Raw genomic sequence first — 20,846 nt, forward strand, 5'->3', positions numbered from 1 at the left:
CTCCTGGCCACGGCGACCCCCTAACCCCACCCCGCACTACATTACGGGCAGGAGGGATCCCCGGCCCCCCTGCCCTCCACGCAAACCCCCCTCCCCCCCCAACGATCGCCCCCCCCAAGAACCTCCGACCGCCCCCCCAGCCGACCCGCGACCCCCCTGGCGACCCCCACGACCCCCCCACCCCCCTTCCCCGTACCTTTGGTAGTTGGCCGGACAGACGGGAGCCAAACCCGCCTGTCCGGCAGGCAGCCAATGAAGGAATGAGGCCGGATTGGCCCATCCATCCTAAAGCTCCGCCTACTGGTGGGGCCTAAGGCGCGTGGGCCAATCAGAATAGGCCCTGGAGCCTTAGGTCCCACCTGGGGGCGCGGCCTGAGGCACATGGTCGGGTTGGGCCCATGTGCCTCAGGCCGCGCCCCCAGGTGGGACCTAAGGCTCCAGGGCCTATTCTGATTGGCCCACGCGCCTTAGGCCCCACCAGTAGGCGGAGCTTTAGGATGGATGGGCCAATCCGGCCTCATTCCTTCGTTGGCTGCCTGCCGGACAGGCGGGTTTGGCTCCCGTCTGTCCGGCCAACTACCAAAGGTACGGGGAAGGGGGGTGGGGGGGTCGTGGGGGTCGCCAGGGGGATCGCGGGTCGGCTGGGGGGCGGTCGGAGGTTCTTGGGGGGGGCGGTCGTTGGGGGGGAGGGGGGTTTGCGTCGAGGGCAGGAGGGCCTGGGATCCCTCCTGCCCGTAATGTAGTGCGGGGTGGGGTTAGGGGGTCGCCGTGGCCAGGAGGGTTTGGGCTCCCTTCTGGCCCGATATTGTCGGGAAGTCGGCGGTCCTTCGGGGTGGGGGTGCGAGCGGTCCTGCTGGGGGGGTGAATCGGGCGTCGGGCGGGGTGGGAACTATGTTTTAAAACTTTTGTATACCGCGCTCACGCATATAACGCGCGAGGGGTATGCGCGGTAGGTAAAAACGCGTATAACGCGCGCGTTATATGCGTGAAAATACGGTACTCGGGTATGCCAAAATCTTACTTTGACACTAAAGCATTTAAATCTGAGAATTTAAAATTTTCCTTAGATATTACTTCTGCAAAGACCTATTTTTTATAGGTTTTTGAAAGAGGTCTTGAAATATAAAGTCGAGTCTGCTACTTTTACAAGATTTTTTTAAGAGCTGGCAAATAATCTTCAGTACCAGAAAGAGAAACAATAGTTTCTTTTGACAGCTTAAACCTTAAGGCAATTTTGGATAGCTCTACTGAGAAGATAATATCCAGAGCTGCTTTGTTTACTTTATATTCCTTCTACAAAGGGGGTGCTGAAAAGTTCTCAATCAACCAACTTCCTAAATGCTGAGTGTTATTTTGCCACTGAAGAGAGTGTTATCTTGTTAAGTGCTGATTTGCAGAAACAAAATTCTATGTTTTGACATTGTTTCTGATCATTGATTGAACCATATCCATGCCATTCTCTTCTAGTTTGGGCTGAGAACTCTTCAGCACCCCTTTGTAGATAAAGAATCCTTGTCACATCTCTTGAATTAAAGATGGTGCTTTTTCCTTGAGAGAAACTTGGGCCCTCTTTTACAAAGATGCGCTAACCGATTAGCGCGCACTAAACGCTAACACGTGCATGTTAGTCTGTGGACGCATTAGCGTTAGCGCGCGCTAATCGGTTAGCTTACCTTAGTAAAAGAGGGGGTTGGTTTATCCCAGGACAAGCAGGCAGTATATTCTCGCATGTGGGTGATGTCATCATCAGAGCCCCAGTATGGACAGTACAAAAGTGTACTGTGACTTTAAACTTCTTCAGAAGTCTTGAGACTGCTTGTACCACGCATGTGCCAGTGCCTTTCTGCCTGACATCGGCTCACAGGACCATCAGTTCTTAGTTTTCTGCAGAGCTAAGAAGTCTTTTTTTTTTTTTAAGTTAATTCCAAAAGTGCCTAAACTTCAAATTTGTGCCTCCCAAATTCAATTTTTTAATTGTTTTCTTCAGTTTTCCTCTTATCTTATTTCATATTTATTTTGTGGGTGGGGTTTGTTTGTTTTTTTTTTGACCTTCGGGCCCTCATCAGCCTGATTTCAGGCAGGTAACATTGAGCCTTTTTTTGTTACAACCTAACTTGACCCCCCTGGGACAACCGAGTCCTTTGACCACTCTGCGGTGGTTTTTCTCTCTATCAAAAACTTCTAGCAGCTTCAGGAAGTGTACTCGGTGTAACAGGACCATTTCAGCCACTGATCCTGAACACCAGGTGGACTCTTGCTTTTACTGCTCAAAACTTCAAAAAAAAATCTTAGAAAGCTTGACGTCTTCAGTAAGAAAAGCTATTCAGAACATCAGGAACATTGACAATGTCTGCCGCAGCAGACACAGAAAAGCACCAATCACAGACAGCATTGATATCAACACTGACATTGATACCTTGCTTAAACTTGGCTTTTTCTGTGCAACCATTGGGATCATCTTCGAAACAGGTTAAGAAGCAAAGCCATACTTAAGTGTCGTCCCAAGCGTCTAGTTAGTTGATGTTTACTAAATGTCAACACAAACAACCACGCTCTCCATCTTTACAGCTCAGAGGGGTGCCTCTTCATTGACGTCGCCAATGCCTAGACACCCTGTAGCACCTTCTGTACTGATGTCCACAGTACCAGTGCAGTTCATTTGAGACCAAATAAGAGAGCTAGTACAAAAAGAGTTGGCTATCATGTTACAAATGCAAGCAGTCCAAGCTCCTGCTTCAACTCCATTGGTACTGGCCCAGCCCTAGCATTGCTCTGAGGCTTTCAGGTACCATATCTCGTACTCCTCATCGTCATGCTTTGAGGTCCAGATCGTCCCAGCATGGAAGCACCTCCTCTTGATCGATGTCTGACCGGCATCGAAGAAGAACCAGGAGTACCTGTTGATGCTTGCCTCAATGCCATAGTCGATGTTCATCTCAACATTACCATTCGTCTAGAGGTCTTAAGGTATCTCCTTGGACCCATCTCCTCCACCACCTAGAAGGCGATCACCGACTGAGAACCTGTCTTTTACTAGATATATAAGGCAGATCAGGCTCTACCCATTAAAATGGAATCTGAGTCAGAACCAAGAGCAGAACTCTTCAATGCACTGGATTATGAATAGATTCCCAAAGACTGTTTGAAATCCCATTTCATAATCTAATGAAAGATATACCATGTTCAAAAATTGGAAGACACCCTTAATAATTCCTGTGGCTTCAAAGAAGCTGGATTCGCTTTATAGGATCCAGTAATGCCCAGCTTTTGACAAACCCCAGCTCTAACACAGTCTCTCCTCCTGGTGGAGTCTGCTCTGAAAAATTCCACCAGCTCCAGAATGTATGGTAGTACTCCACCAGGTAGAGAGGGCCGTATCTTGGACAAGTTTGGCTGTAGGCTCTTTCAAAACTCTGCCAGTGTATCGCAAACTGTGTGCCTTTTGAGATTTTAAGTGTGCCGCAGCTCACAGGGCAGGAAGAGAGGCTCCAGCGCTTGCGTCGGCTGACTTCTCCTACCATCACGTATGCCGGGACTGACTTTTATTACTACTACTACTACTACTACGGTTGCGTATCTTCCGGGACTCCTGCCTTCCTCGTCTCCACACCCCCGGACCAGCAGTGCCAGCTCTGTGTGCTTTTAACTTCGGCATACAGCTGCCACTAGCAGTAGTTTAGCCCGGTTTCATCAGGCAGCCTCGGGGCCTTTGCTAGGCTGGCCCACATCGCATTATCGAAGCGGGCCAGCCTAGCAAAGGCCCCGAGGCTGCATGATGAAACCGGGCTAAACTACTGCTAGTGGCAGCTGTATGCCGAAGTTAAAAGCACACAGTGAGCTGCCGCTATTAGTGACAGGAGAGGTATTGCTGGACAGGGAAGGGAGAAGGGGTACTGATGAACATGGGGAACAGGGAAGGAGTACTACTGGACATGGGGAGCAGGGAAGGGGTACTGCTGGACAGGGGGGAGGTAAAAGGAAGGGAGAAAAGGTGCTGCTGGACCTGGCAGACAGGGAAGAAATGGTGCTACACACTGGAGGGGAGGGTGAGATGATGCATAGAGAGAGAGAGCATGTTGGGTTGGGGTGGGAAGGAGGGATGCCACTTGAGGGACGAGGCAAGGACATAGAGAAAGCATGCAAGAGGCAGAAAGTGTTGGACTCTTGGAGAGGGCGAGATGGATGGGGAGGATAGAAAGGAGGGAAGGAGAAATATTACACTCTGGGGAAGGGGGAGAGGGCCGAGAGTGAAAAGTTGGACTCATGGACAGAGAGAGAGATGTTGGTTGGGGGAGGAAAAGAGGACCAGAGGAGAAGCATGCAGAAGGAAGAGAGAAAAAAATGTTGGTCTGGTGGAAAGGAGGGAGACATGTGGGACTAGAAGGGAGGCCAGAAAGGAGGAAGGGAAGGGAGATGGACTGCAGGGGCCAGAAAAGAGGAAGGGAAAGAGAAATGTTATACTGGGGGTGGGGGGTGGAGAGGAGGAAAGAAGACTAAAGGAAGGGAGAGATATCAGACCAGGGAATAGAAGGAAAGGAGGGGAGTCTGGTAGCGCTATAGAAATAATAGTAGTAGTAATAAAGAGAGATGCCATATTATGGGGAGGAGAGAGATGCCAGACTGGGAAGGGGGGAAAGGAAAGAGAGATGTCGAACCACTGGGGGGGGAAGGAGAGCTATGTCAGATCATGGAAATAGGGAGGGAAGGAGAGAGATATAGGAAGGGAAGACATGGAAAAGTAGATTTTGAGAAGAAAGCAGAAAAATGGAAATGTTGAAAGTTAAGTTAATGTCAAAGATGGATGCAAGGCAGAAAGTGAAGATGGAGAGAAAAACAGTCAATGGATAAGAAGGCCCTGGAAACATAGTTAAAAGCACAGAAAAATAAAGTCACCAGACAACAAAGGTAGGGAAAATTATTTTATATGTAGTAATTGAAATGTCAGTTTTGAGAATTTATATCTGGTGTATATGTATATTGTGTGTGTATATGAAAAATGAATGGAAAAAAAATTATATTACAATTAGTAAAGGGGGTGAGATCTGGGGAAGAGCTTAGGTGGGTCTAGGGTGGAGTTTGGGAGGTCTGTGGTTGGGGGTACTCAGTTGATATTAGACTTCCCTGCTGGCCGCTGTACTGGCATTTCAGGGATGTCATCATGGCAACATCTGCGCACTTCTGGGTGCCTCGAGCCGTGGCCACTACCTTAGTGTGCCCCGGCTCGAAAAAGTTTGAGACACACTGCTCTATGCTTACTAGTCGCATACTGAGTTACAAGTTTTATATGACCCTTATTATTTCAAATACAGTAACTGGGTTGTTGTAGCAATACAGAACAATAGATTTAATCGAAATACCTCAGCCCCACCACTCCACCGCAATAATAATTTCTAAAGCGGGAGATTTACGTGGTGCTTCATCACTGGTAAATCGTTTCTAGCGCCGTGGTTGCATTTAGATTTAATTTTTTAGCTTGTAATAGAATTTTTTGAATGTCAATAAATAGAGTTGTAAAATGTATAAAGTTATATACTTAACGTCTATACACAGCTAGACCTGGGAGTCCGACCCGACATGTTTCGCACTAATTGTGCTGTCTCAAGGGTCTCCCTGTATAAAGATAAGAAACATCTTAGGGCAGTGAACGTGACATTTCTCAACATATCACCGCCCACCACTCGAAACTTAATGTCAATATAACTATCCCCTCTCATCATAACTCACCGAGGTAGCCGCAGTCATCCGACTCTCAAGTGTATTGTCTGTGAAAGATGGCGTCGGCGTCCTCAGTACAGGTGTAAATAGTTTCCTTAACGTGACACACCCCCCCACATACAGCAGTCTATTGGTCCATTCACCCTCCAATCAATGTGTTCCAGTCAATCTCAGCATTCAGTCCCCGCGGTTCCACAGTATCCAATGTAAAAATTGTTCTCTGTTCAATCTCATTTAATCTCCGTACATCCTTCCCACCCTCCCTCCCCATCACTCTCTCAACCACACGCCACCTCAATTGATCCACCCCATGTTTATATCTCTGCCAGTGGGTTACCAAGGGGGCCTGAACAACGTTGTTGACAATACGTGACTTATGTTCATTAAGTTGAATCTTGATCTTATGATTCGTTCTACCAATGTAGATCAGCTCACATGGGCATACGATCGCGTATATTACATCTTCAGATGTGCAATCTGTAATTGCATTCGAATACAAAGATACTGATCTACCTGGAACCCTCCATACGTCCCCTATAATAGTAGAGGAACACCACTGACACTTCCCACAGAGATTATGACATCCTCTCTCCCTCACAGTTTTTTTCTCATATTTTAAAGGGTCACACCTTTGTCCCAGGGTCCTACCTCTAGAGTATGCTACCCGAGGGAACTCACTAAGAGATGGGTGAATCTGTACTATATGCCAGTAGCGATGTATATAACCCACCAGCAACTTAGTAGCTTTCGAATAAGGAAGCACACATGTTAATAATTCTTGGGTGCCCCCCTCAACATCCTCTGGAATACCCAAAAGTAACTCCCTCTGAGCGAATCTAGCCCTTAGATGTGCATGACGTATAGATTTTTCCGGGTAACCCCTCTTGCGGAATCTGCCCGCTAACAGACCCGCCTGTTTTTTGTACTCTTCTAAAGAGGAACAAACCCTATGAATACGTAAGAATTGTGCTATGGGGAGATTGAATCTTAATTTAAATGGGTGGAAACTATCGTAGTGGAGGATGGTGTTCCGTGTCACCGGTTTCCGATACAGTGAAGTCTGGATTTTGCCTTCAAAAACAGAAATAGCAATATCTAAAAATACCATCTGTGTACGATGGCATAGCATGGTGAATTTTATATTATCATCAATCATGTTAAGATATTGAACAAATTGATCCAGCTTATCCCTTGTATCGTCCCAGATGAAAAAAACGTCATCAAGAAAGCGGCCCCAAAATACAATGGAAGCAAACCATTGTGATGGATATATATTATCCTCCTCAAATTTAGCCATAAAGAGGGCCGCCACCGAGGGGGCCAGAGTCGCCCCCATGGCTACTCCCTGAATCTGTTGATAAAATTCATTATGGTATCGAAAATAACTTTCTTGAATGACCCATTTAGCTAATTGTATGAGAAAGGTGGTAGACACTCGTTGTGGAGGGATGCGATGGTCCAGAATGTTACATATGACTTTCAGTGCCTCTGACTGGGGGATCTGGGTATAGAGGGAGACTACATCCAGCGTCACCATCCATTTTCCTTCCATACTAATCTCATTTATTGTTAATTTTCGAAGGAAATCTGAAGAGTCCCTAATATATGATCGTATCTTAGGGACCTGACTCCTTAAAAAGAAATCAATAAATTTAGAGAGAGGTTCCAGAACCGACCCTCGAGTGTTGACTATTGGGCGTCCAGGTGGACAATTCAAAGTTTTGTGTATTTTTGGCACAAAGGAAATTCTAGGGGTTACTGGATGTTTCTCATACAGATATCTGTATTCCCTATGGGTGATCATACCACTTTCCAAATAAATATTCAGGAATTCAAGTATCTTAGTCCCTAGAGCTTCAGTGGGGTCACCCGTCAACTTGCAATAAGCCTGCCCATTAGCTAGCTGACGATGGGCTTCTTGCTCATAATCTTGTCTGTTTAGTAAAACTGTGGCGCCCCCCTTGTCCGCCTTAATAATGATAACTTGGTCTTCAGCTAACAAGCTTGTCAGTCCTTGATACTGAGATCTTGAAATATTATATGGGCCTCTATTTACCCATTGAGACTGTAACTCATAAAGAGCTTTACTGACCAATTCACGAAAAGCTACAATTAGCGGATCCACAGGACCAGGGGGGACCCAGTTAGATTTAGTTCTACAAATCTCTATTGTGTTATCAAAACCCGGTTCTTCTTCAGCTTGCATGTTGTTAGTGGGTAGGGTGACATCCACTTTGTGACACATAAAGTTCTCATTATGTTTTTGAAAGAAAACTTTTAACTGCATTTTCTGTATGCCCATGTGAGCTGATCTACATTGGTAGAACGAATCGTAAGATCAAGATTCGACTTAATGAACATAAGTCACGTATTGTCAACAACGTTGTTCAGGCCCCCTTGGTAACCCACTGGCAGAGATATAAACATGGGGTGGATCAATTGAGGTGGCGTGTGGTTGAGAGAGTGATGGGGAGGGAGGGTGGGAAGGATGTACGGAGATTAAATGAGATTAAACAGAGAACAATTTTTACATTGGATACTGTGGAACCGCGGGGACTGAATGCTGAGATTGACTGGAACACATTGATTGGAGGGTGAATGGACCAATAGACTGCTGTATGTGGGGGGGTGTGTCACGTTAAGGAAACTATTTACACCTGTACTGAGGACGCCGCCGCCATCTTTCACAGACAATACACTTTAGAGTCGGATGACTGCGGCTACCTCGGTGAGTTATGATGAGAGGGGATAGTTATATTGACATTAAGTTTCGAGTGGTGGGCGGTGATATGTTGAGAAATGTCACGTTCACTGCCCTAAGATGTTTCTTATCTTTATGCAGGGAGACCCTTGAGACAGCACAATTAGTGCGAAACATGTCGGGTCGGACTCCCAGGTCTAGCTGTGTATAGACGTTAAGTATATAACTTTATACATTTTACAACTCTTTATTTATTGACATTCAAAAAATTCTATTACAAGCTAAAAAATTAAATCTAAATGCAACCACGGCGCTAGAGACGATTTACCAGTGATGAAGCACCACGTAAATCTCCCGCTTTAGAAATTATTATTGCGGTGGAGTGGTGGGGCTGAGGTATTTCGATTAAATCTATTGTTCTGTATTGCTACAACAACCCAGTTACTGTATTTAACACATGACCTAGTGGAGTGGGTTGGATATAAATTTATACAAATTACTGGTTTTTGAGTAAACCTTATTATTTCAAGTCATTAGTGCAACAACTCTCCCACTAAGAACAATACATTCCAGGAGACACAGATCTGCTAAAAACTAGAAAGTTTTTATGGTGAGGTCCATGTTTCTTTCAAGTCACCTCCAGTGGCGACAAGCGTGGCTAAGAGTGTCAAATGGCAAGTGTCAAGATATTCTCACATTCCTTCCACATGTGAAAATATCTGCCCGCTGTCCTTGGATAACACCTGTGATTTATTTCCAGATTTCTCTTCTATGTTTTGATGTACAGCATTGCTTATGTCTAGTAGTGCTATAGAACTGATTAGTAGTAGTGGTAGTACAGAAGCAATTCCTAAGCCTGAGAGATCAAGTTTTGGATATTGGAGTGATGTTTCAGTTGAGAGATCCATCCAAATATTTGATTTCATAAATAAACTACCTTGACTTCATAGGCATGTACATCTTGTAACCCATTCTGAGCTCTTTGGGGAAAACGGGATAGAAAATAAATTAAATAGATAAATAAAATAACCATTTCTATATGTTCTATCTTGGCTACAGTTTTGTTTTGGTTTTCCTGGAGGGCAAGGGAGTTCTGAAATAGTAGATTCACAGTGGTCTTGGCTTAGTTATATAATTTCCTTTTTTAATATACTACTACCTCAGTTATTTTGAATATGGGTCCCCTTCTAATGTGGGCTGTCCATATATTTTTCTTGGTTTGTTAGTTTGTTTTTCTTTAATTTCTAAAGTTTTTTTTCCTATTCAGTATATATAATCTTTCTATTCTAAGTGACTGTTTTGTTCTCTTCAAAGGGTATGAAATTGTCATATGGAGATTAAGTGACTTAGTGCTGACTTGGGAATCTCCAAAGTACTGCAGCAGCTGGGATGTTGCGACAGAACGGTGGAAGAGGATTATCCAGATTTTCTACCTCAAACTTCTTCATATCTGCTTCAGGAAACTGGGGAATGGGGCGCAGCACTAAAAGTAATTCTTTGAGTAGTGTCAGCTCTAGTTCAGATTGCTACGATAGTCCTGTTATAGATCCAGAATACATCATGCAGCTGGTGAACGACGTTAGAAAATTTGCAGATGTCCTTCTCTGCTTGAAAGAAGTCCTTCTTTCAGAAGGTATGTTTAAATTGCTTTGAATATATAAAATGATGGATTAACAGTGACTGTGTGCATTTAAGTACAGTTTAAAAACAGCAGTGAATTTTCCCACCATGCTCTGTTTAACATGTACAGGAAGTTCTGCTGGTTGCATAAGGTGCTGTGTTTCCTTGTCAGCTTACACTGGTTTGTTATTGCATTATCATATCAGCAAGAACATATTTACTTGGGGCACATTTGAGCAGCATTTTCACTCTGTAGTGGCAAATTAACCTCTCTGAATAGAATCTGATTTGAGCAGTAACAATGGCTAACCTGTTTGGTCAAAGAACAAGTTTTTAATTATTTTTAGATTAGTTTGAGAGAGATTATTCAGGTTTTGCTAATTCTGCATGACTTTCTACTGATATATTTTTTTAAAAAAACAGCATTTTATTTCTGCAATGTTATTTTTTTCCCTTTTTCTTTCAATTGTTTCTTTTAAATCTCTCATGAGAAATAAAGGGAACATATGAATTAGAGCTTCTGGTTTGTATGTATAGTACAAGGCAGTAAAATATTTTTTTCAGTAGATGACTAGAACTTTTACATTGTTCTTTTGTATCATATAGAGAAGTAGTAAGTTTTTTCCTGTTTTAAAAAATGTTGAATTCAAGGCTAAATACGGTTACAGTAGTGTCTGAACACTGTCTTTTAGCTAATTTTAAATGGCCTTTGTGTATCACACATTGTTAATATGGTGTGGGTAAAATAATTGCTTTTCCAGTGCAACAAGAATAGTATGCTGAACCTTAGAATACTCTGTCCATTCTCATGAGCATACTGCAGAAAGATGTCAACTGCAGCTTTCGCAACCTCATCCCCCTCCTCCCAGGGGTTTGCTGCCCTTTTCAGTTTCTCTTTGTGTATGTAAGCATGAAAGGTGTCTTCTGAACTGCTAGGTTTATTTCTTTTTATTTTGTGATTAGTTTTGCATTTTTTTGCTCTAGTCATGGCCTTTATTGTGAAATCTTTGATAAGAGTCTACTCTTTCTGCATGGAGAGGAGTATAGGATGATATTGCTGCATCTAGGAAACCTACTCAGCAATGCTACCTTTTCAAATGAACATGCTTTAGCATGTGGTGTAAACTCCACCACCTGGATCTTGCAACATCCTCTGACCTCTACCTTTCTAACTCTGGTGTTAAGACCACCTCAGTCAGGGTTCATCTCGATGCTCTCGGTACTTTCCACATCCACTTCAACAATAAGCCTATAGCAATTCGTCCACTGGTTTTGAGGTTTATGAAAGGACTCATGAATTCCAAACCTCCACTCAAACTGCCTCTAGTTATTTGGGATCTCATGAGAACATAAGAAAAGCCTTACTGGGTCAGACAAATGGTCCATCAAGCCCAGTAGCCCGTTCTCATGGTGGCCAATCCAGGTCACTAGTACCTGGCCAAAACCCAAGGAGTAGCAATATTCCATGCTACCGATCCAGGGATCTCAATGTGGATCTCACCATATTGATGAAATCTCCATCTGAACCTGTTGCAATGGATCATCTTAAGTCCTTCAAATCTTTCTTTCATAAATGACAAGTAGATAACTTTTTTGAAAAATGTTCAATACTTTATGTGCTAATGTCGTTTCAAAATATTCACTATATCTTTGGCTAAGTAGTTCAATGATAAGGCACAACCCACTTTTTTTCCTTATCCTTATTAGGAAGATTTAGTAGAAGTTCCCTAACCATATTTGCTGCATCCTTCATATTTGTAATAATTGACCGTGGAGCAAATTCTCTGTGCTGGCAAAATGCAGATATTTATTCATATTGGTTTTTTTCCTTGTCAGCAGCAGATGAATCCAGAGATAAGTGGGTTGTGTCCATCCACTAGCAGGCAGAGATGGAGAACACCAAGTTCAGTTCTGTCACATATAGGATGGTATACTTACTGGCAATCCCATATTCTCTATCCCTAGTTTCATCATGTGCTCAGCTCCAGTTTTATTGTTTTCAGTGAGCTTGGGGGGTATAGGATACACCTGGTGGCACCAGATTCCTACACACCTTTCTTGCTCTTATCAGAGTTGCTTGCCTCCTTGTCCCCCTTCTCACTTAAAAACAAAAACAAAGGAAATGAACATTGGAGTACAGCTTCCCTTGCCCGAGGGCATTTGGAATTCTCATGAAGGGAAGCTGGAGCAAATAACTCCTGGAGTTTTAGCAAACTACACGCTAGATGGTGGACATCGACCTGGTGTCCTTGGAGGTGGGGTGGGGCAGCGGCTCTCCTGCGGTAAGTACTATGCTTGCTGTGTTTGTGGAAGACCGTTTCTTCCCACAGTGCAGGCTTCATGGGGGTGGGTAATTTTCCTTAATCGAGACAGAAAGTGGTTCTTTTGAGGGGCATCCTGTGGTGCCGGAACAGTGACTCCACCTGGCTGGGGGAGGGGGGTGGGGGTGGGGGTGGGGGTGGAACGGTGTTGGTTCTCACTGACTTCCCTGCAAGAGCCATGATGGCGTGCAGGTTGGTCGTGGCCTGCTTGCACAGGGGTTTCTATTAGACTAATTACTTTCCTATGCAGCAGCCGCGGCTCCTGAGGGAGTTGTTATTGGGGGTTGCCAGGCAGTGACCCTGTGCAGGGATTTTAGCATAGCTGCATTTCTTCCTTGACACCTTCTCTGCTTTTCCCTCTCTTTCTTTCCAAATAATTTTGGGACCTGACTGTTGGATTCAGTTTTGACTGCTTGCCTTGTTCTTACATGATGTGGGTTTCAATCATGGTGGTCCTGCGTTCATAGGGGTTTGGGGACTTTCCCGCCTGAATTTGTGATGCAGCTATTCATGTTCCTTTTTTTCCCACTAAGTCAGATCACTATTTCTCTCATGGAATCTCAGAGGATACCAAGTCTAGGTATTGAGGGGAACTAAGGTTTTGGGGAATGCAACAATTAAAAAAAAAATGTTCAGGGGAGATCTTACATCCTTCTCCTTATTATAGAACCATAGTGTATGTTTTGCTCTATCCTTGGTATATCTATAGCACACCTTTGTTTTGATATAAGGATGTGTGTAAACTGCTTGGGTAAATTTCTGCATAGAGGAGAGTGTGGTGTAGTGGTTAGAGCTACAGCCTTGGAACCCTGAGGCTGTGGGTTTAAACCCCATTCTGCTCCTTGGGACCCTGGGCAAGTCACTTAATCCTCCACTGCCCCAGGGAAATTAGACAGATTGTGAGCCTACAGGGACAGATAAGGAAAATATTTGAACATAAGAACATAAGCAATGCCTCTGCTGGGTCAGACCTGAGGTCCATCGTGCCCAGCAGTCCGCTCACGTGGCGGTCCAACAGGTCCAGGACCTGTGCAGTAATCCTCTATCTATACCCCTCTATCCCCTTTTCCAGCAGGAAATTGTCCAATCCTTTCTTGAACCCCAGTACCGTACTCTGCCCTATTATGCTCTCTGGAAGCACATTCCAGGTGTCCACCACACGTTGGGTAAAGAAGAACTGTATAAACTGCAAAACGCATCAGAGGGAAGCCCTCCCTCCCTCTGGTACAAAATGAGTCAGAGGGAAAGTTTCCTGGTCAGCCACCAGCAGCGTTTTGGAAGGAACGCTGCTGGTGGGAAGAAAAAAGCGAGTGAGTGTGACTGGATATGACCCAACACCCTAGGAAGGTACCACACCCGCGGTAGCCTTGAACAAACCCATCCCTAAGACCTGGTGGGATTCCCTGTGGACCCCACGGAATTCCTGTTGCCCCCATCCTTTCACACACTCTCTCACTCATCATTTGTGGAACTAGAGGCTTTCCCTGGGTTAAGAACGAGTTACGTTTTTAAATGGTTCTTAAGTCAGATTTGTATGCAACTTGGAACTTGTAGATTTTAAAATTCTTGCTGTTTACCTCTGCTCCCAGCTGCCAAAAGGGCCAACTGTCCCTACCAGTGTTCCTTTTAAGGTACAGCACAACCACACTGTTCTTAATGTGGCTGTACATTATTCCAGAATCTGCTACAGGAGAAGTGTAGGAGTCTGTGCCACTGGAAATACTGCTCAATGAAATAAAATGAAGCCACAACAACATTCTTAAGTATGAGTCGTACTTAAGTTGGGCATCTGTAACTCGGGGACTGCCTATAGTTGTGTTCACCAAATGTGAAATAGGCATACTTCCAAGTGACAGAGCTGTATTTGTACTCGGTCTTACTTTTTTATACAGCAGCACAGACTTGCTAAATGACAAACATATTACATGATATGTTTAGAAGTAGTCATGTTGTAAAAAAATACTATACTGTTTTTTCTTTAGCTTTTCAAACATGGTGTCAGACCATAAAACAGAATTTCAGATACTTGAATGTTGATTGTACAGTTCATTCCAGACTTCCCTAGTCTTAGCTTCTCTACATCTGCTTGTAGCTTTTTCATTTTAGCTTGTTTCTTTTGCTAACATGCCAGAATTTTAAGTATTAAAGCCCACAGGAGTGGTGATCCTTTTGAGTGGAGCATTCTACAGTTGTAACCATTCTCCCCCCTCCATCAAATACCTTGCATTCCTTCAGAACAAATGTTCCCTTGTTGCTATGGTGTCTAAGATCAACAGTTACTAGGTTTGTGTGTGTGTGTGTGTGCTATGAGCACATGTCATGGTATTCTGAATGAAAATCAAAACAAGATTTTAAACTCCCTAGGACTAGTTACCAATGTTTAAAATTAGAACATGCACAAACAAGATGTAGCTTGCTTTTTTTTTTAATCCTAGGACAAGCAGGCAGCATATTCTCTACACGTGGATGATGTCATCTACGGAGCCCCGATCGGACATTCTCATAAGCAAACTTGCTTGAAGATCTTCAAGCTTGTGAGAGTACCGCGCATATGCGGGTGCCTTCCCGCTTGAGCTAGGGGGCGCGTCTCCTCCTCATGGCTTCAGTTCTTTGTTTTCCGCGGAGCAAGAATCACTGTTCCACTGCTCTGCGAGATCGGAGTGCCTCTTGCACCGCGGCTTACTTCGTTTTTTTATTTTCAGGTGAGTCGGTGTGCGGCACGTTTTCAATTTAAAAAAAAAAACAAAAAAACAAACTGAACACTTTCCTCCAATTTTCGTCATTGACCCGGGACTCCGGGTCCGACTTGGCCGGTGAGTCTCGCGTGACCATGGGATCGCTCGGGCCTATGTTCCGGCTGGTCTCTGGTTTCAAGAAATGTGGTCGGGTGATCTTTATCACCAACCCCCACCGTTGGTACATCGAGTGCCTCGGGGCCAACCATTGTTTGGACTCCTACCTGCGTTGCACTACCCTTCAACCGTGGGCACTTCGGAGGAGAAGGGCCAGGATCCTTGAGTTGTTCGGAAGCATGGATCCGGCTCCGGGCCCGGCCTCGACCACAGCAGGGGCCTCGGCCTCAAAGGCCTCGACTTCGTCGAAGTCGCCATCGTCTATCAAACCTTCGATTGCCTCGGCGAAACCTGTGGCTTCGGGTAAGTCTCCTCTTCCTTCCTCAGGTTCCCTACCGAAGAAGCCTGCTCTGGGGTCTCAGGGAGTGGTGCGGCCCATGCCCCGTCCAGGTCCCCTTCAAAGCGTGCCTCAACTCAAAGGAAATACTCTTCCTTGGGGTCGCCCTCGTTTGAGCGCACTGCTGCACCTCTTCAACCTGATCTAATGGTCTCGGTGCCGATGTTCGAGGACATGCTGAAGCCAATCCTGCAGACGCAGATCTCCTTGGTCCTGAACCAGCTTGCCCCGGCTTCGACCTTGATCCCGGCTGGCCAGCCTGAGTGCCCGCTCGATGCCCCCGATGGATTTCCTCAAGCAGGTCCTCCCCTGCTACTTCAAGGCCCGGGTCCCCGCCCCGTGTGCTCGATCGAAGCATGCCTTGCAGTTCGCTCCTTCTTCGAGGCTTCCGCCCTCGAAGAGATCGAGGGACTCGCCTACTTGGGGCAGGTCTCCTGCCCCGCGTTCCTCAAGGCGCTTCGTGGAACCAGTGCGGTCTCGCCACATTTCTCGCTCCCTTCGGAGATCCTCCCCATCAGTCTCCCCGGGTCGGGGTGGTTCGGGGTCGAGGCCTCCTCCATCGAGGCCCTCGGGAAAGTTGGTTTCCCCTCTGGTTCCTCATACCCCAGGCACTTCCCCAGTGGGGGATGCCACAGGGGCTTTTCTGCTTCTCCGGGCCCTCGGAGTATAGCTTCTTCTCTGTCCTTCTCTCGTGACTCGGACATGCCTGCTCTATATTCCAGGGAAGCGTCCCCGTCCTTTTTGGCGGCTCGATGTTCTGGTTCCTCCTCGCCTCATGAGACCCCTTCTTCATATCTGACCTCCTCGTTTGCTCGATTTGTCTCGGATATGGGTAGGGTTCTCCAGCTGGATCTCCAGGCTGACTCCCGATACTCCAAGGAATACCTGGAAGAGTTGGAGCTGCCTCATCCCCCTAAGGAGTCCTTGAGGCTTCCTTTGAACCCCGTTCTCAAACAGACCTTCCTCTGTAATCTGGAAGCGCCTTATGCCATCCTGGCCATTCCTTCCAAGATGGAATCTCGATACCGGATGGTACCGTGTAAAGGTTTCGAGAGGACGCAACTCTCCCATCAGTCCCTGGTGGTCGAGTCCTCTCTCAAGAAGGCAAACCCCTCCAGGGTCTATGCTGCCATCCCCCCGGGCAGGGAAGGCCGGACGATGGACAAGTTTGGTCGCCGCCTGTATCAAAACTTGAAGATGGCGAACCGCGTCCTGAACCATAATTTTACATTTACTTCCTACCTCAAGTACTGCCTGAAAGATCTGCAGTCTTTCCTCCCTGATGTCCCCTCCTGCCGTCAGCCGGCATATGGTCACCTTTGGAGACGTTGTCCAATATCCTGCGCCCTGGAGCCTTCCCCCCTTCCCATCGGGGGTCGGCTTCATCTTTTTTACCATTGGTGGGAGGTGCTGACAACTGACTCTTGGGTCCTCTCCATAATTCGAGAGAGGTATTCTCTTCGCTTTCAGCATGCGCCTCCAGCCCAGTCCTTCCGGGAGTTTCCTTCCGACGCGGCGCATCTTCCCCTCCTGGTTCAGGAGGCCCAGGCTCTCCTCCGCCTTCGGGCGGTCGAGGAGGTTCCGGCGCATCAAAGGGACTTGGGGTTTTACTCCCGGTTTTTTCTGGTCCCCAAGAAATCCGGGGACCTGCGGCCCATTCTCGACCTTCAGGCTCTCAACAAATGCCTGGTCAGGGAGAGGTTTCGCATGCTCACCCTTCAGACATTGTATCCCCTCATGGATGAGGGGGATTGGCTTAGCTCCCTGGATCTGAAAGAGGCTTATACGGACATCCCGATTCATCCAACCTCTCGCCAATACTTGAGATTTCGGGTGGGGAATCTCCATCTCCAGTACCATGTTTTCCCCTTCGGCCTGGCGTCTTCCCTGAGGGTGTTCACAAAGTGTCTGGTGGTGGTTGCCGTGGCCCTACAGAAGCAGGGGCTCCAGGTTTTCCCATACCTGGACGACTGGTTGATCAAGGCGTCTTCTCGTTCGGTTATCTTAGTGACCCGACAGACTATTCTATTTCTTCAGTGTCTGGGCTTCGAAATAAACTTTCCGAAATCCCAGTTGTGTCCGTCCCAATCTCTCCAATTCATCGTAGCGGTGTTTTATATGCTTCGTCTGAGCTTGTTCCTGCCTCGTCCTTGTCAGGTTTCCGTCGTCTGCCTTTGTCGGCAGGTCTCCAACCTTTTGACCATCTCAGCCAAGGGCATGATGATATTGTTGGGGCACATGGCCTCCACCATGCATGTGAAGCCTTTTGCTAGACTTCACCTTCGCGTTCCGCAGTGGACCCTGGCTTCTCAGTGGCGTCAGGATCGCGGTCCGATCTCCGCCAGGATCGCAGTGACTCCTTCCTTGAAGCGTTCTCTCTGCTGGTGGATGCACTGTTCCAATCTTTCCAGAGGTTTTCTGTTTCACGCTCCTCCGGCGCAGGTCTTGACGACCGACTCGTCCGCCTTTGCATGGGGAGCTCATCTCGACGGCCTCTGGACACACGAGCCTTGGTCCAGCGGGGAGCGACACTGTCACATCAACCTGTTGGAGCTTTGAGCTATTTTCAATGCTCTCAAAGCCTTTCTTCATCTGCTTCGTGACCACCTGGTCTTCGTCCGGACAGACAACCAGGTGGCCATGTATTATTTCAACAAACAGGGAGATACGGGGTCCCTGTCTCTTTGCCAGGAAGCTCTCAAGATTTGGGAATGGGCGATCCGCCACAACATCTTAATCAGGGCAGTCTACATTCAGGGCCGGTGGAACTGCCTAGCTGATGGGCTCAGTCGCTTGCTGCAACCTCACGAATGGTCTCTCAGTTCGCGGATTCTGCGCCAGGTGTTCGATCGGTGGGGGACCCCACAGGTGGATCTGTTTGCTTCCCCCTTGAACCACAAGCTGCCTCGATACTGTTCCAGGATCTATTCCCCACACCGTCTCGAGGCAGATGCATTCCTCCTGAACTGGGGGGACCTGTTTCTCTATGCGTTTCTGCATTTTCCTCTGAGTCTGAAGACTCTAGTCATGCTCAAGTCTGTGCACACCACCATGATTCTCATAGTTCCTCGGTGGCCCAGGCAGCCCTGGTTCTCCCTGCTTATTCAACTCAGTGCCAGGGAGCCTCTCCTTACATAGAAACATAGAAATAGACGGCAGATAAGGGCTAAGGCCCATCCAGTCTGCCCACCCTAATGTCCCTCCCCTACCTTCGCCCTGTGAATAGATCCCTCCCCTACCTTCGCCCTGTGAATAGATCCCATGTGACGATCCCATTTGGCCTTAACATCAGGCACGCTGCTGGCCTCGATCACATGCAGTGGAAGACTATTCCAGCGATCAACCACCCTTTCTGTGAAAAAGAATTTCCTGGTGTCAGCTCGTAGTTTCCCTCCCCTAATTTTCCACAGATGCCCTCTTGTTGTCGTGGGACCCTTGAAAAGGAAGATATCTTCCTCCGTCTCAATGCGGCCCGAGAGATACTTGAACGTCTCGATCATGTCCCCCCTCTCTCTGCGCTCCTCGAGTGAGTATAGCTGCAATTTGTTTAGCCGTTCCTCGTATGGGAGATCCTTGAGTCCTGAGACCATCCGGGTGGCCATTCTCTGAACCGACTCCAGTCTCAGCACATCCTTGCGATAATGCGGCCTCCAGAATTGCACACAGTATTCCAGATGGGGCCTCACCATGGATCTATACAATGGCATAATGACTTACGGCTTTCGGCTGACGAAACCCCTGCGTATGCAACCTATGACTTGTCTTGCTTTGGATGAAGCTTGCTCCACTTGATTGGCAGCCTTCATGTCCTCACTGATGATCACCCCTAGGTCACGTTCTGCTTCAGTTCTTGTTAGGATCTCGCCATTTAGGGTGTAAGCCTTACATGGATTTTGGCTGCCCAGGTGCATAACTTTGCATTTTTTGGCATTGAAGCTGAGTTGCCAGGACTTAGACCAGCGCTCCAGTAGGAGTAGGTCGTGCATCATGTTGTCGGGCATTGAAACATCATCTATTGTGCATTTGCCCACTACATTACTTAGTTTGGCGTCATCGGCGAATAATGTTATTTTACCCCGAAGCCCTTCTGCCAAGTCCCTTATAAAGATGTTGAATAGGATTGGGCCCAAGACCGAGCCCTGTGGCACTCCACTGATCACCTCTGTCATTTCAGAGGGTGTGCCGTTCACCACCACCCTTTGAAGCCTACCTCCAAGCCAGTTCCCAACCCATTTCGTCAATGTGTCACCTAATCCTATAGTACTCATCTTGCTCGGCAACCTGCGGTGTGGTACGCTATCGAATGCTTTGCTAAAGTCCAGGTACACGATGTCCAGGGACTCCCCAATATCTAGCTTCCCCGTCACCCAGTCAAAGAAGCTGATCAGGTTGGATTGGCACGATCTCCCTTTTGTAAATCCATGTTGACGGGGATCCCGTAGATTCTCCTCATCCAGGATCTTATCCAATTGGTGTTTTATTAGAGTTTCCATTAGTTTGCTTACTATCGATGTTAGACTCACTGGTCTGTAGTAGAGAGTTGCGTGGGGACAGAAATCCCACCCGTCCCAACCCGTCCCCGCCAAAGTCCCACCCGTCCCCGTGAGGAATCCCTCCGTCCCCACCCGTCCCTGCGAGGAATCCCCTCCGTCCCCGCCCGTCCCCGCGAGGAATCCCCTACGTCCCCGCGAGGAATCCCCTACATCCCCACCCGTCCCTATAAACTACAGAAATAGTTATTTCATTTAATTATGCTACTGAATTAAAGGCTCTGGTAGAAACCCATTTAAAAATAAGCAAAAAGACTTTATTAATTTGGAAATATTAATTGGGAAGGATACATACTTTGTAAACGGGTTTCTACCAGAGCCTCTAATGTTTATAAATTTTTATCAACACAACTAATATACTACTTTATCCTTAAGCAAAAAAAAAAAAAAAACAAGAATTTTTTTCCTACCTTTGTTGCCTGGTTTCTGCTTTCTTCATGTTCTCATTCAATTCCTTCCATCCACTGCCTCTCTTCTCTCTGTGTCTTCCATTTGCTCTGTTACTGTGCCTCTCCCATTCTCCCCCCTCCCAAATTGGTCTGGCACCCATCTTTTTCCCTCCGCTCCCCCCATAGTCTGGCACCTCTGTCTTCTTAAGGTACACAATTACTTTCTACAAATTTCTTTGTAAACTTAGCCGTGCCTCAGAGACTGAATCATCTAGCACAATTTGTTATGTTGCAACTGTTCCCTCTAAGCTGAGCAGGAGTCCTCCACCCACAGTCTCACCAATAGAGGGTGCTGTTTTAC

General features: G+C 46.6%; 1 protein-coding gene across 3 annotated transcripts in view; it reads left to right on the forward strand.

Moving 5' to 3' along the window:
* Positions 1 to 20,846, forward strand: part of ARHGAP29 (Rho GTPase activating protein 29) — a 258,004-nt gene that overhangs the window by 13,409 nt on the left and 223,749 nt on the right. For all 3 annotated transcript variants that reach the window (XM_033915737.1, XM_033915739.1, XM_033915738.1), the window contains exon 2: positions 9,731 to 10,049. In XM_033915737.1, coding sequence (XP_033771628.1) covers positions 9,806 to 10,049 — 244 coding nt within the window. In that variant the 5' untranslated portion in view covers positions 9,731 to 9,805. The remainder of the gene's footprint in view (positions 1 to 9,730; positions 10,050 to 20,846) is intronic.

This window comes from Geotrypetes seraphini, chromosome 12 (genome assembly GCF_902459505.1).
Source record: "Geotrypetes seraphini chromosome 12, aGeoSer1.1, whole genome shotgun sequence".
NCBI classification, from domain to species: domain Eukaryota; kingdom Metazoa; phylum Chordata; class Amphibia; order Gymnophiona; family Dermophiidae; genus Geotrypetes; species Geotrypetes seraphini.